At 40.1% G+C, this 15,958-nt stretch overlaps 1 protein-coding gene across 6 annotated transcripts in view; it reads right to left on the bottom strand.

Moving 5' to 3' along the window:
* Positions 1–5,291: 5,291 nt before the first annotated feature.
* The window catches only part of RNASEH2B (ribonuclease H2 subunit B), a 44,582-nt gene continuing 33,915 nt past the window's right edge, over positions 5,292–15,958 (bottom strand). For 2 of the 6 annotated variants that reach the window (XM_075046275.1, XM_075046278.1), the window contains exons 8-9: positions 13,337–13,417; positions 8,660–11,385 (exon numbers count right to left, since the gene is read on the bottom strand). In XM_075046275.1, the coding sequence (XP_074902376.1) occupies positions 11,278–11,385; positions 13,337–13,417 (189 nt within the window). In that variant the 3' untranslated portion in view covers positions 8,660–11,277. The other 4 variants (XM_075046272.1, XM_075046271.1, XM_075046274.1 and 1 more) reach the window with 4 other exon arrangements.

Here is a 15,958-nt window from a genome sequence, read left to right as displayed (position 1 = left end):
GCACCACTCCTGGTTGGTGCGTCCAGTTACCTGAGCAAAGGAACTATCTCGTGTAATTATACTTGAGGCAAGCATCCCTTTGCCCTGCTTTATAGTTATGAGGTCTTATGCAACACGCTGCAACCTCGTTTTGACCTTGTACGCTGCTACCTCACTTAAGAGGGTCACCCCCCTCCCTTGTCCTTCCTAGTTCAGCTCTCCTTACCAGGTTGGTCAAAAGGTGCTTTTCCTCCGCTTTGTCAGGTGGATCCCATCTCTCCCTAGCAGGCTCAATCCTCAGAGTGGGTCCTACGGTCGTAAATGCCCAATTGACACCAGGTGTGCAACTGGGTGTTGACCCACCGGAGCTATCTGTTCCTCCCCAAGCCCTTCCCTTCACTCATGGAGACCAGGTGTTGTGAGTATAATGGCTTAGGCTCTGCCAACCTATAAATTTAAGTATGTTAATAGGCACTGCTCATTTAAACTCAATGCTTTCAAACCCCAGGACGGAATTTAGCTACGCAACTTCCATTCTGCTCAATAGGACTTGTGTGGTTACGCTTTGACAGAGTTAAGAATACTCATGTGCGCATAGAGCAGAACGCGTGGACACAAGTATGAGGACATCTGAGAATGTCACTGTTTGTAGTTATTCTGCAAGTCCTGTGGGACAGATACGTCATCTCTCAGTGGTCTTCAAAGCCAAGCAGGACTTCTTTGTACACTGTAAAACTAAACAGTCTTCTATAAAGAACTGCTGAAAAAGGCACTGGAAAACTCTGGACCCAGAATCCCTCTGATCCTCGTAAGTGATACTGGCAAACTCATTTCTGTGGTGGTTTTCTCTTAAAAAGGTCCAGTAACGTTTTCTTCTTGCTGTGGAGTAGCATGTCCATTCTAATGAGTTACTGCTTTTTAGTAGTTGCCTGCTACCTAGTGGTTTTCACATACTACTGGCACAAGTAAAGAATGTTTACTGCACAACTCCCAGACAAAATGAGAGGATGGAAAAGTGCTGAGCCGCGGTCCTCTTTGCTCCCCTGTGCTGTCCAAGCTCTCTCTTTCCTCTCTGCCCTTCCTATCTTGAGCCTTTTTTTCCCCATAACTTCCTGCGAAAAAAATACTCTGATCCCTGCAGGAGATCACTTGGCCCATGCTGCTGGTTACCAAGCAGCAGCCCTGGAAGGAAAATGTCGATCTCTTCAAGCCCGACACATGCACACAGGGACAATTTGCCTTGGAAACAAAAAACACAGCAGATAATCCTCCCTGGAAGTCTCCTCTCTGCCAAATCTGTGCTCTCCAACCGACTGGCTGGGAGAAAGGGACATAGCACACTCACTGCAGTTCTGTGGCAGCACATCCATTACAGGTTTCATAGAATTATAGAACAGCCCAGGTTGGAAGGGACCTCGAAAGGTCTTCTGGTTCGGCCTTTTGTGGGAAGGGGAGCCTAGATGAGATTTTCTAGCACCCTCTCCAGTCGCGTCTTGGAAACCTCCAGCGATGGGGACTCTACCACATCCCTGGGGAGGCTGTTCCAGTGAATGGTTGTTCCTACTGTGAAACATTTATTTCTTACATCAGGATAAAACCTCTCCCAGTGCAATTTATACCTGTTGCCCCTTGTCTTCTCCATGTGGCTTAAGAAAGCCTAATTTCTCTTTGTAGCTGCCCTTTAACTACTGGAATACTGTAATGAGGTCCTGCCTGAGCCTTCTCTTCTCCAGGGAGAAAAGACCTAACTCTTTTGGTCTTTCCTCATGGGGCAGGTTCTCCAGCCCCTCGATCTTCTTCGTGGCCCTCCTCTGGACCCTCTCCAGTCTGTCCACATCTTTCTTGAATTGTGGGGACCAGAACCGGACACAGTTCTCCAGGTGCAGCCTGACAAACGCTGAGCAGAGCGGGATGATCATGTCCCTGTCTCTGCTAGGTTTCCCCACTACCTTCAAACTTATTTCCTCATTTCAATCTCACTCCAGTTCTGCCGCCGTTCCATCTGCTTAGAGCTGGAGCAGAGCACGTGCTTATGGCTGTGCTGGCTGTGGAGCACTTGCAAAGGTTAAAATCCTGTCCTGCCTGGGAGGAGCGTGCATGGGGAATCTCTCCTTGTCCTCACAGATCTTGCAAGTTGCCCAAATACCCTGTCATTCAATAAGTTATCCTGGGAGCAACTATCCTGCTAAAATCTCATGAACTTGGGGTTTTTTTGCTAGGCTTATGGTATAAGCAGACTCCAGAAAGCCAGAAGTTACAATTTGTGCTTACTAAGGGCAAAATCGTACCAAAGCAGCACAAAAAATGTAGGGGCTTTTGTCTGTGGGAACAAATGGCAGCATTACGTCTTCCACAAAGCTTCTCTTCCGCAGAGCCCAGCCTAAACCAACCACTGATGACCTGGATCTAGAGAAAATCTTCTCTCCACCAAGCTTCGGGAGCCTGGGTCAGGGCCCGGTTACTCTGCAGCAGGTTGTCTGCCTCACACGCCGTTACGAACCGAGCGGTCGTCTCACGTTGCTTTTCCTGACTTCGGAGCGGATCAGAGTCTCTGTGTAGCTCTGGTCTCCAAAGAGGTATTCCTGCTTGTGGTAAGCATACGGGAATTCAAAGAAGTTCAGGTTGAGTTCACCGCATTCAGTTTTAAATGTATTTTTACTTAAAGTGTAATCCTGTGAGCTAGTAACTGTCACAACCTACTGTGATGAGGTAGGGAGACATAATTCACAGTTTATAGATTGAGGGACAGAGAGCTGAAGTACACTTGGATATACCCTTTCAGCTGAGCCTTAACAGCTTAAACAGTTACGACCCTCTGGCTGTGGGTTGCTGTTCTAATTCACACTGGAAGGCTGAATGTGCCTCGCGCAATAAGTCACAGCATCGCAGCCAAAGGGGCAGGGGGCAGTTAACAGCTGAGAAACAATAACTGGAAATTAAGGGGCTAAAACTCCTTAAAATCAGCCACAAGAGTACATCTGGAAAGGTGGGGGAGAGGCCCAGATCAACTTGCCTACCTTCATTGCTTGCAGATAAAGCAGATCGTCTAGTCCAACTCCTCAGTGCTTCCTTGTGGGCTGACGGGAATGTTTTAGGCACCAGAGAGCGGGCTGCAAAATTATTGCAAACAAATTTTGCCCTCTCAAATACAGAACAGTGATTTATGGGGGGGGGGGGGGAGTAATAGGGCAAAATTTCAATGATTGTTTTAGTGGGCTGTAAAGGAAAATGGTATGGCAACACTGCAGAATATAATCTGTAGGGTGGAGAGAGGAGGTTTCCCCTCCCAGCAGAACAGGTTAAAAATTAAGTTTATTATGTATTTATAAAATGAGGAGAGAGAAGAGAGAAACAATACTTATTGGAAAGCTAAAGAGGTCTTGAGAGCCTGACCTACCCTGTCTAGCCTGGAGGCTAAATTCAATTCCTCAAACACAGGACTGCCTCCAGTTCTGGAAAGCGCTACAGTCGTGCTGAAGACAGCCGTCGACAAATGGTGTGTGCAGGCACACACACACAGAGTGTCTAGGCTCATCTCACTGTGCACGAGAAAAAGCCACAGCTCCAGCGGACAATTCTTCCCGGAATACAAAAGTCACCTTTTCAGGATGCTCTCCGTTAATAACGGAGAAGCTGCGTAGAGGTGCGTAGGGACCTAGCTCTCAGGTGGTTAAAATGAGGTGGGATGACTCTTTAATGACTTCTTCAAGGAAGCTCCCGTTATCCCTGGCTACCAACCTCTGTAACCATCCTGCTCAGTTCCTCCGCTGCAGGACTGGCTACGAGATCAGAAAGTATATCCGCTACTCTTTTACTTTCACTCCTACTAAATCAAGTCTGAACTGTTTACGAAGAACCTCTAGCAATGCCAGCTGCACAGCAAATTCAAGAGGAAGCGGCCGGTGGTTCCATTCACAACCAGGACCGGCTTCACTCATCCGTAGGGCTGCAGAAAGCTTTGATTTTGGCTGTCTTCATGAATGCGGGTGCCTGTTCTGAAACAGTTTCCTTAGCTGGCCTGAAGTCAAGGGGAGGTAGGGCTGTACCAAGTCGGCATCTTCTGAAAAACATCTTTTGAAAAAGAATCAGGCCCTCAGAATGAAAAGACAAAGGGTGAATGCAACAACGAACATTAGCCCAAATTAGAAGCCAGAGTTTAAAGCACAGCTTTTCACTTTTCTATTAGCTTCCCCTTTTAAAAATTGATGAGCCTCACTGGGGCGTTGTTTTACCTGTGGTAACATTGCTTGCTTTGCAACTATCTCAGGGTCCCAAACGCATTTTAAAAGGGAGCTTTGGAAAAATTAGGGCAATTTGCAATGTGACAGACCCTAAGAGACCTAACAGCTGTGCACACAGAGGGTACCAGAGAGCTAAGCTTAGACACTTGAGCTATGGCAGTTCTTCAAAGACGTAAAGCAATGTGCCATTTTCTTTAGTCTTTGTGTTACTTTGCGAATTGACTTTATTGAGCTAAGCAGTGTAAATGCTATTTCATATTTCAACAGAAGCTGCCTTAGTGCTTTGTCCTTAGCACTGGCAATTCTGTTTCTACAGATAAGCGCTGGTGAGTGATGGGTTTATGAAACAGCACAAATCTTACTGCTTTTCTTGCTTGGTTGTCATTAATACCAATAAACCAACTTGACTGCCAAATAAAAGAAACGCCACCTTTGCTTTGCCCCTTGTTCTCTGGATTTTACCAATGAAATGGCAATAAAGCTCCTTAACAGCCTTGAAGTCTCATGTCAGCACTTAGCATGGCATCCTAGTGATACGAGGATAATGTTTTGGCAGAGGAACAGCTTTTCCCTTGTGTTTGATTAACTGTCTGCTACAAAAAAACCATGTAAAAGAATTGTCTATCAGTTCTGTGTAAGTCTGTGATGGAGTACCTATATACTACCTATGTGATGGTAAAGAACACAAAATATGTAAGAGAAGACATGAATATCACATCATTATCTTCACCTCCACTCTCCTCCTACTATCGCTCAGAGATTCACCACCATGTTCATGAAAATCAAAATACCCAGAGTACTTATGCCAACAACTATATGTACACAGAAATGGGTTTTCACTAGAACATCTGTACAGTAAGGTCCTCAAGGATTAGCCTCACTGCTTCACTGAGTCTGTCTTAATGAACTTTTAGAGTCGTATCTATCTCAGGATTCATTATTTCCTTCAACTCAGTCTAAGAATTACTGACTACCTTGTGGAGGCTAACAGAATTAGTAGTCCAACTGCATTTTTCTTTGCATTTCTCTGTGAAATTAATGAAGTAATAATCAACAAATTATTCCAAAGATATTTATTTCTTTCTTGTACACGAATTAAAAATAAAATCTTACAAAAAATGGAATGACACTTTGAAATATATAATCTTATTCATACATCAAGCTTTTTTAAAATGTAAGCTAGAAAACCAGAAATTTCATCTTGGACCCATATGATATTCTTGCAGTACTGTCTAGAAAACTATGTTAAAATAAATATTTTCTCCTTGAAAAGGGACAGTGCACATTGCTTAACCAGACAAGTGTAAAAGTAACAAAAAGAATTCAGTGCAAATTTCAAAAATAAGCATTCAGATTACATTTCCTTTCATACATGATTTCTAAATGGTTAACAGTTCAGGTTTTTCCTATTCTGAAACAGAGTTGATCAGAATCAGTTGAAAAGAAAGTTGAATAAGCTACTGCCTCTTTGTCTTGGAATTTATTTTTTCAGCAATGTCCTAATAAACTCTTCTTGCAGCTCTCATTTGACTTGAAGTTAGGCAGAATTTGCCAGAGTGGAAGCAAAATCTTTTTTTTACTTCTTATCTAGAATGCTTCAAATATATTCAAGCTTTACAGAACGTTTAGGCGTTTGCTGTCGGTGTCTGTGAACTGGGGTCATAGTTAAAATTTACAGAGGTACACATTCATTATGTTCAAAATCCTGTCAATTATTACTTTTAAAAAGTTTCGTAGCAAAGAGTTAGATACTAATGGTAGTTTGATAAACAGGTATTTAAGTTAAAAACATCAGACTGCATCCGACACAACATCACTTAATGATCTCATTAGCATCCATTTTCTGTATGTTTTACATAGACCAAGGTTGACATTTTGGTTGAAGTTCACTCCACAGAAAGCACTTCTTACATGAGTAAAAAAAAAATCAAATAATTAGGTCTTTTTTTTTACCTGGGGGATTACAAAGGTTTTGGTTTAGGTCTCAACACAAAATGTACTTGTTATTTTATACATGTTTTTAAGGTTTCAATCCCTTGAACAAAAGAAGTAAAATAAAAATACAGCTTCTCCATCTGCCCTTCTGAACACACATCCTACCTCAAGCTTTCGCACTTGAAGAGTGAGACTGTCCACACAACCTGAACTAGGTGACGTCTTCTGGATGATAGGTCAGGGTTGGACAAAACCATGTAAATCAAACTCAGTGAAATGATTTCAAAAAATGTAAATGTCCTAAAAAAATAAGAGTTAACTTTTTTTCATTTTGGATGATTCTATGTCTGAACACTGCACTTCTAGTTCAAAAAGGCCATCTTGCTGAATTTGGCTAGATGTTGAAAAAGAAAGAAGAAAATTGCATCCAACATATTTTGCTTCGCAGCTTCTAAAACTTGTAATTATGGCCACTAAAATCATATACCATGTTAAAAAATGAGTACAAAAAAAGAAAATTTATACAAAATCAAGTAATTATTTAAGACTTGCTCAAGGATGTTGTTGGTCTGACCTTTCAAAATACTCAGGCAGGTGCTTAATTTTAAGCACGTGAGTCATTGTGCCAAGAGAGATTTTATGGTGAACGCTAATGCACAAATGTTAGCTAGACTGGCTCTTCCACTTCAAGATAAGCATGGACGTAAGTGCTTTGCTGGATATAGATCAGGATGCTCAGCACCTAACAGGACTTTAGGCGCTGATCCAGCAAAGCACTTACCCACATGAACAACGCTGCTGAATTTAAGATCACTGCTCATGTGCTTAACATTAGGCATGCTCGTAAGTGCTTTCCTGGAAGGGCCCGATAGACCAATAGTGTATAAGCTATAAAATTTGAAGCAGTGTATGTTTAACACACCGCATATTTAACAATGTTAATCTGCTGAGATTTACTTTTTCTTGGAACAGGGCATGTCTAACTTCAAGCATTTATTTTCAGAAAGTGTGTAAAAAAAGCCTTTAAAAGCTGCTTTGAGATTATGGCAAGTTAAAATAATATTAGCGAGTCTCCTTATGCTCCTTTCATTTCTTCTTTGCATGTCTTTGTGCAGGCATCTAAAAAGGAAAGAGAAAACCCTAGTCATAAACATTAATCTATTCAAATAAGCATCCATGCATTTAGTTTCCCTCTAAAAAACATCAAGTCAGATGCAACTGAACACCTGAAAACAAACATCACTGAACTCTTCTAAATTTCAGATCTGAAGGCAAATTCTGCCAACTATGCCGCCTTTTCCACTGAAAATATTCAAATCACCAGTTGTCACTTCTACAAATAGAACTAGGTTTATTACTTAAGACTGAAAATGATGTGCAAGTTCACCCTTACATGTCCCTAAGTCAGTGCTGGCATTTCCATATTAATTTTTCCATGCCCGCTAATGTCAATCCACTTGCAATGTGAAATTTAAAAAAGTAGAAATGTAAGAGTTGCTTATTCCCCAAACAACAACTATAAAAGCATCACAACTCATCAGATATTTACATGAACATGGAGAGATGGCATGTTAATCCAGAAAAAGAAATAAAGACAGACCACATTTCTGTAGTGGTGCTGGCATATTGTTTCAGACTAAACTAACCAAGGAAGAAATAGCAAAGCAGCACTTCATAATGACCTACTGCTACTGCTGGCCAGGCAGAGTAACTATATTTAAATCCTCGTTGTGGTAGGAAATATTGCTTTATGTATTTGGCACCATATGCTCTTCATAACTTCTTACAGCTACATGTTGAGGAAGTTTCAAAGTTACTAAATGTATTTCATTCTTTCCTAAAGGGAAAAGAGTTTTTGTTTTCATGTGAAAGCTCTAATGGCTTTTGGAAATGGCTTATTTTTTTTGTCATGCACAAATTCCTGCTCAACCAAAAGCACAGTCACTAATAAAATTACTATTGTTGTAAGTTACGGCATAGCTGACAGCTGAAGTCGAGATGTGACACACTAAAGCACAACGCATCTATGCACAGAGGAAGAACTCTAGACTTGGTCCTTGAGTGCAGGGGCAGATGTAAAAGTCATGTACAGAGAAAGAAAAAACACAAATCGGTACCCCAGATCTGAAGTCAGCACAAAGGCCTCCCATTTCTATCAGAATTGTCCTCCTTCTGTCTTGAATTCTGACCAGAGAAACTGGGACTTTTTCCTTAGAAGAAAGGTTCTTGAACTGTTCAGTCAATGAAAAGACGCATTTCCAAACTTTATTTCACAAAACTTTTGAACTACCAGAAACCAAACCCCTAAACCTAGCAGATTTAAATATCTAGAAGAGCTTCTACCATCTAACTGTCCTACCTCACAGTTCCTGTTTCTGATGTAACTCTCTCCCATTCTTGGTTTTCCACTCAAACATCCATCCCATGCTTGTCTGCTGTCTCAACATCTTCTAGTGCTTGGAATTGGCTTTCCATTAATAGAAACACAACTCCTTTCCTCTCATTTACCAAAATACGCCCCAGGATGTTGCTTACTGCATAAAACGCCATTAACGTGACAGCATGTGCCTGTTCTTTTTTTTTCCCTAACATTATCCTGCACTTGCGAGTGGTGGTTTTCGAAAGTTGTCATCGCTGGTGCACCCCTTCTCCTACTGATCTGAAGTCGGGGGGTTTCTTTGACTGTCAGATAAGCTGCTGGGCTACGCTGAATGTTCTTCAAAATCGAACCCTTACAGTTCATGACTGCGATTGCTCATTCTGGGCTCACCGAACGCTAGTTCTTTCCAATCACAGCAAAGACCTATCGGATAAACCAGTATGTGCTGCTGCAGGGCTGGTCTTCAGTTACAGCTGAGGCAAGTAAGGTGAGAAAAAAGCAAGATGGCAAATCTAAAAGTGGCACACATAGAAATTGTCACAGACAATGACACCTACTATTAAATTTTAAACTTGTCTGATAGTTAATGTCAGAAAAGGAAACCTTACCCACAGGGCTGGTGAAATTCTGCTAAAGACAGCTGAGCAACAAGGCAGTATGGTATAACAGGAATTTCTCTATGGCTCCACGTAGCAATTCCTGGGTTTTTTGTGTCCCCTACTGCTCTCCACCCCCCTATATTGTTTCAAAAAGTTGACATTCATGCCTGGAATTTTATTAAAGCACCAAATGACTGGGGAGAATGATTCTAAATGAAAAATCAATGAAGTCTCTGCATCTGAATCACACACTTCTCAGCCTACATTCAAGCACTAACACTATGGGTTGATTTTCAGAGATAAGGAAGACTTAGAGTAGTGATTCCTCAGAATGCCTGAAAAGGATTTTTTTCTAAGGAGCTTCATTTTGGGTCTAGATAATCCACTTCAGACAAACATTTTTAAAACTGGGAACACTGTACGCTATTGGGACGCTATCCACATTTGTTAAATAAATCTCTCTGTAATCAGAGATAGTAATTCCATAGATTTCCAAATTATTCTCCTCGATCTGGAATTCCAACCATACTGACTTCCCCGTTTACAAACTATGTCTGAAACTTCAAAAAAACCACCACTGGTCTGAAAGGCATACAAACCCCAATAACAACTGCAAAACTGCACACAACATAGCAAGGCTCCTCATTGCTTTCTGGTTGGAAGAGAATGCCACAGAGCTCTTTAACCTAACAGACACCACTGTAATCCAAGGGTTGTAAATGGCAGCAAGCAAGTCTGAAGTGGAAAAATGGCAAAAATGAAGAAACCCCTGGTTTCTCTGAAACTCCCAATTATCAAGGGATACAGGCAGGTTCTCTACTGAGCTGAAGTAGCAAAGAATGACGTTATCTTAAGAGTGTCTTTCTAAAACGCACATTGTAGTTGATCCACAGTAATGAAATGACTCAGTGTAACTACTGGTGGATGAAATGACGAGTGTTGTGCAGAATTGGCTAGACCTATACAAATGATCCCAGTGACGCCATCTCTTTTTCAATTCTGTGAATCAGGGAAGTTGCTACGCAGCAGATAGCTATCCCTCTGAATATATAGGAATACTCTGTAATGAGGAAAGAACACACCCAAGAGTGAATAGTGCTTTTTAAGTAACAGTCCTACCTTGTGCAAAGCTTCATAAAACTAAACCTTATCTAAGACACTCACACTTAAGCTTTTGAATCCAGCTTGAAATAGGCTTCTTTTAAAACCCCAGTTTTGCCTTTAAATAAATCTTTCCCTAATTATTTTTGTAAGGACCTATTGACCTTGGAACTCAACATAAAAATACCCCTATATTGCTATGTGTTAAGAGATTTATCATGGAAGCCCAAAGTGATGCTGTAATTCTTTAAGGATTAAAATTTATACACAGGAAAATACCAAAACCCCTTAAGAAATGTCCTGAAGACTAACCTAACTCTTGAAGCATACAGCAAATACAACAATGTCCTGAAGCCTAACCTAATTCTTGAAGCATACAGCAAATACAACATGCACAGATTTGTTACACAAAGCACTTTATTGCATTACATGCACATTGACATTTATTGCAATTTGTTTCTAGCATATTCAAAACAACCCAAATCCCAATATAGACACTATCTTTGCCTCAATAAATTGCCACGATTGGCAATGCTTACATCAGCACTTAGACTTGAGTCAACGTAAAAATCTAACGACGCCATCCTACTCTGGTGTTATACTGTGTAAAAATCTCCAGAAAGTCTCAAAAAATAATGCTCCTTATGAATGAAAAAACTCTCCTTAAAAACTCAAAGGAGGGCATGTCTCCAGCCCAGAATGGAGTGCAATGGAGAAAACTCTGTGGTGGCCTTGACTGAGCTTATTCTAGAACAAGCAGCAGTTCAGTATGGTACCATGCTAAATCTTGCTTCTCAGCTCACAGGACCATGCTAATGCAGCTAGGCTCTCTTCCTGACCCAGGCTGGAATATCTGCATGGTACTGCCTTGCCCTGCTGAGGCGTAACAGCTCTGTCAACACTAACTCACAGATCTCTTCAACACACTCCAACATGTACATAGACATGCCCTGCATATGCTATACCAACAAAAAAGCCCAGGAGACATCTTTAGCTTAACATAAAAATAACCACTGTATAAAACTCTTTCAAGAACAAGGCTTTATTTTGATGCTTTAGGTTTGGAGCTGAAGAAAGTGGAAATGGATTTCATTCCACTCTTATCAACTTTGGCGAGAGCCTTCTGTGCTGCAGACATCTTGCTGTTTGCCTGTTAGTGAAATGATAAACAGAAAAAGTTAAGCAGCATCTCCATAGGAGGGGAGTATAAGCTACAAACTCCTAAATACAGAAGTCAAGCAAGAAGTTGAATTGCTTTTTTAGTATACAGCAGTAAAGATAATATTATGCAGGCTTTAAATTGTAGGAGAGAAACCTTACAAAACAAATTTGAGATTATTCAAACAGAAAAATACTTGTCACAAATTACTTAGCCTCAGACAAAGACAGAGAATCAATTACAAGGACAAGGAGGTAAAACATCTTTCCTTTCTGCAGAATGAGGTATCCTAACTCAAACGTTTACTTTGGGATAATCCCTGAGTGTACATTAAGAGGAATAATGCACGCAATCTAACAGATGCATACTGTACCCTCCAACTCAATCTCATGATTATGCTGTCAGCAGGCTGAATTACAGCCTTGCATTACAGATGATGAATAATTCACACTGATTTATTATCAAAGACTCTATGCACAGTGAAATAAAGGGAACAGAGATGGAAGAACTAAGAATGAAGAAGGTAACTAAAATTTGAAAAGCACTTCGAGGCCACTGGGACAACTTCCCAGACTTTTACACCTAAAACACATTTTATGAGCCACATTTTATAAAGCTGACCTCTTTTCTTTCTTACATTTTAAAATGTTATGTTTTAAATCTCTAGCTGTTTTCCCTATTAAGAAAACTTTGCATTGACCTTTCTTTATGATACTCCTCAGTCTGCAGGACTTCACAATTACAATACTTGGGATCAGCTAGAAGGTTATGGATAGGATGGAGATATGCAACAACAGTATGATCGTCTGTGTTACTATACAAACAAAACCACTGCCAAAGTATTTAAAAAAGAGTAGTATACTGTACAGAGTCCAAGAACTATCTTTCCTTTCCCAGATTCTCTCATCAATGTGCTTCATTATTTCAGAAGTAAATCATATTTAATGTTAAAATGAATTATCTCTCCTCAGTTTATTTCTATCTTTATGCTCGGTTCAAAAGCTATAGGTACATAATGGAGGAAGGGGGTAAACATGCATACTTTAAACTATTTATCACCTTCACTTAGGGGGCAATCCTCTTCCTACTTCAAAACTAGCATGTGCCCCGAGTACAAAAAATTCTGGGGGCTTTGGAGGAAGGATCGAATGCATCAGTCACCAGCTGCTTCTCTTTGCAAAGGGCTAAAGAGTAGTCAGCATTAGTCTGAAGGTCACAAGACCAGCACAGAGTGCCTTTTTGGTTCCCAATAGACTGGAGAAGGATTCATTTTCTTTCAATGTTCAGAGGAATAAGCCAGTGCAAGCCTCACAACCTTGGCGCACACAGTCAGAATCTATTTCTTTTCACATCCCTTTTGCTCTCCTAGGAATAGTACAGTGGCAGGCACCACTAGACTCAGATTTGAATTGGCGTCCAAAGTTGCGTTGGAGCTGGCAATCAGCAAGCTCTGTGTTGATTTAACTTCATTAAGTTGACATAAGTAAATGCACAAGCAATATTTCTAGGTAAAAATAAAGCCTGTCTTAGCATCCCTTGGAATTCAAGTGAATGCTGCCATCTTTGTTACTTTTTCAAATAACTGAAATGTAACAGTTGCTATCACTAAGCCATAGGATTTCTCATCTGAAGATCTCAAAGAGCTTTGCAAACACTAGCTGAGTACCTTAACATGTGTCAAAGCCTGTGAGGTTCACTGGAATGTTCGCTGATAAAATACAGTCACACAGTAACAGTATAGAAGAGTTCCGAATGGGACATTAAGACTATCAAAGTCAAATTAAATCCGAATGAAAAGTTCAAGGAGATAAAACTACAGACATCTGTCATTTTGTATTTGTTTTTCTGATGTGTTTTGGAGGAGGAAAATAGGGACTCTGTGCTAATGCTGGGTATTAATCTATGCTTTAGCAAAACATGCATGAATGCAAGGCTTGCTTACCTTTTTGGTTTTCAGATTGCTGCTGTTAAACTTAGTATAGTCTTCTTCTGCTTCCACAGGGACATCTGATAATTTCCTTTTCTGAAATGTTAGAGTGAGGAAGTTGCTGTGTCAACCACTTTTATGATGTACACACATGGAAGTTTAAAGCTTTGGCTTTATAACGTAACGATAGCACCAAAATAGGACTGGCAGTCAATCGAAGAATCTGCAGTAACAGTGGAAGATTTCTCTTTGTAATTGTCTTCTTTACACATGGATATATACCATCTCTACAGTATTCAGAAGAGATCATTCAATGTCAGGGGAAGCATCATCTTCTTCCTAGCTTTCTGAAGAATGACTTCTAGAAATCACCTGAATCCCATTTTTAACTTCCATGACTGTGACTTTGGTGTCAGAGTCTATTCAGAGAACCTTTATGGAGCAACTGTTGGAAGTTAGTGTCTAACAGCCAGGGAACCTAGGCTCTGGTCCCCACGGTCTCATGGAACTGTGCAGCAACTCCAGTGTTATTGCTATCTGCCAACACAAGAGGACCATCATCTAGTCTATTATCTGTTTGTGCACAACCTTTAGAAGTAATTAGCTTCTACAGTTTGGCAACAGTGAAACACTGACACAGTTCTGCTGACTGCTTCATCACTTGAATCCAACAGTATATTAAGAAGCTTGACTCTGCATGTGCTGTGTGCCTTCTAACTTCAGAAATAATGGAAGTGAACGGTTCTCGGCACTTCACATGATCAGGCTGTAAGAATGAATATTTCTTTCCATAAACTGTGAGCATGTGTTTAGTTTAAAGGTGAAAACTTCCTGGTATGTTTCCAAAGGGGAAAAAAAGTATATAGTATTTTACAACACTATTTTTATTATTATTATATATCTGATATTACTACCCTGTCCTTAATATCCTGTGAAATCTAAACTGTGGCCTTCCTAGTTTTTGTGCCAAAGAGAGTGATTTTGCAAGCAACTTGGATGGTACCATACATTTTAAAATCCTGTTTTATTCATTTTGTTTATGGTGCTTGTGATCTCTCTCTCTTTCCTCCCCTTCTTTGGCACAGAAGCCAGGTCTGCAGCTTAGATTTCTCAGCTCTTAGAACCAGATCCAACAGCAGCCTTTTCTTTTGATTTCAATGGCATCTGGATCAGCCTCTCTAGAAGGCTGTTTACTGTGTTGTGAGTACATTTTGAAATGACAATCTAATGAATAATTACTATTCTCCTCTTTTTGGAATCTGATAAACATGTTTTTAAAACCTACAACAAAATGTTTGCATTTCAGCAAAGCATTTGTTCTTTAGTTGTAGCAGAGCCTACATATTCTTTGTAGATGTCTCTCATCATCTGCCAATGGCCAGACTGCCTATGCTGACAAACTGGACAGTATGACGATTACAACACAAGATCAATGGCTTACAATTAATACAAAGAACATGTAATTTTTATTTAATCGTTAAATCACAGAGTCCAGACTGTACCCAGTTTACTCTTGTATTATGAGAGAGAATCTGTCATAGCTTTTCTGTTAACCACTGAAGTTTCTAAATCTCTCCTCCTTTCACAATTTATTTTAAAATCACTTCTAAACATGCAATTACTTTACCATAATAGGGAATACATGTTAGACCCACCTTTATTTGCAATAATCCTGTACTAGGTCTGTCAATACACCTTGCCCTCATGAAGAGAAATGTCAATGCAAGTGAATAAAAATGGTCTGAAGGAGACTATAGGTTCCAGTGTACAAGCCTGCCTTGCTCCTCTGAGATTGTGAAATAAAGGAGTGTTTTAATCTCTGAAGTTTCAAAGACTTAAACACAGAAGCATCATACACACCCTGGTCAGTGCTCTGGAAATTAATCAGATCCTCAGCAAGATTTCACTGCCCAACAACCGAACAGTTCTAAGCCTCATTTCCTCTGTAACCAAACCGCTGAAATAAAACTATTTTTAAAAATAGATTCTCAGAACTATCCCAATGGTATAAAAGCTATTCATACATAATATGTAATGTACATCACATGTAGTTTAATATAGTTGTTGTAACATGCTTATATGGCTAATGACTATCAGTTGGCTCCTGATGTGTGTTTAATATTTCTTACAATGCATAAAGATAATTCTTAACTGAATCAAAGGGCCAAGTAACTGTGCAGCCAGAACAATTGTCCAACCACATGGAAATAACTTATATCCATGGATATACATTGGAGAACAAATGCTATTAATAACAGTAGGGCCCAATTACTCCTGCATGTGCTAGCTGACATACTGCTTAACAGAACAGTCACTGAACCAGCCAGAAATGAGGTTATTTTAGACTTTGTTTCGGTAAGTAGCAAGGACATTGCAGCAAAGGTCGGAGTAGTAAGTGACCTAGTTTCAATAGACATAGGGTGCCTCAGTTTAAATTAAGTGGAAAGGATAATCAAAAGTGGGGTTCTTGATTCTAGAGGGGCAAACTTAGAGAAGTAAGGCATATGGTTTGCAAAGTCAAAGCAAAGGGAATTGATGTGTGAGGAGGACACTTGGAATGTAAAAGAAAAAGATGGAAGAAGTCATTTTGGATCTTTTACTTCAAACAAGGTGAAAAATCTTGAGGAAAAGAACTTC

Source organism: Buteo buteo, chromosome 14 (assembly GCF_964188355.1).
Source record: "Buteo buteo chromosome 14, bButBut1.hap1.1, whole genome shotgun sequence".
Taxonomy (NCBI): Eukaryota; Metazoa; Chordata; class Aves; order Accipitriformes; family Accipitridae; genus Buteo; species Buteo buteo.
This window is presented reverse-complemented; position numbering and strand designations above follow the sequence as displayed.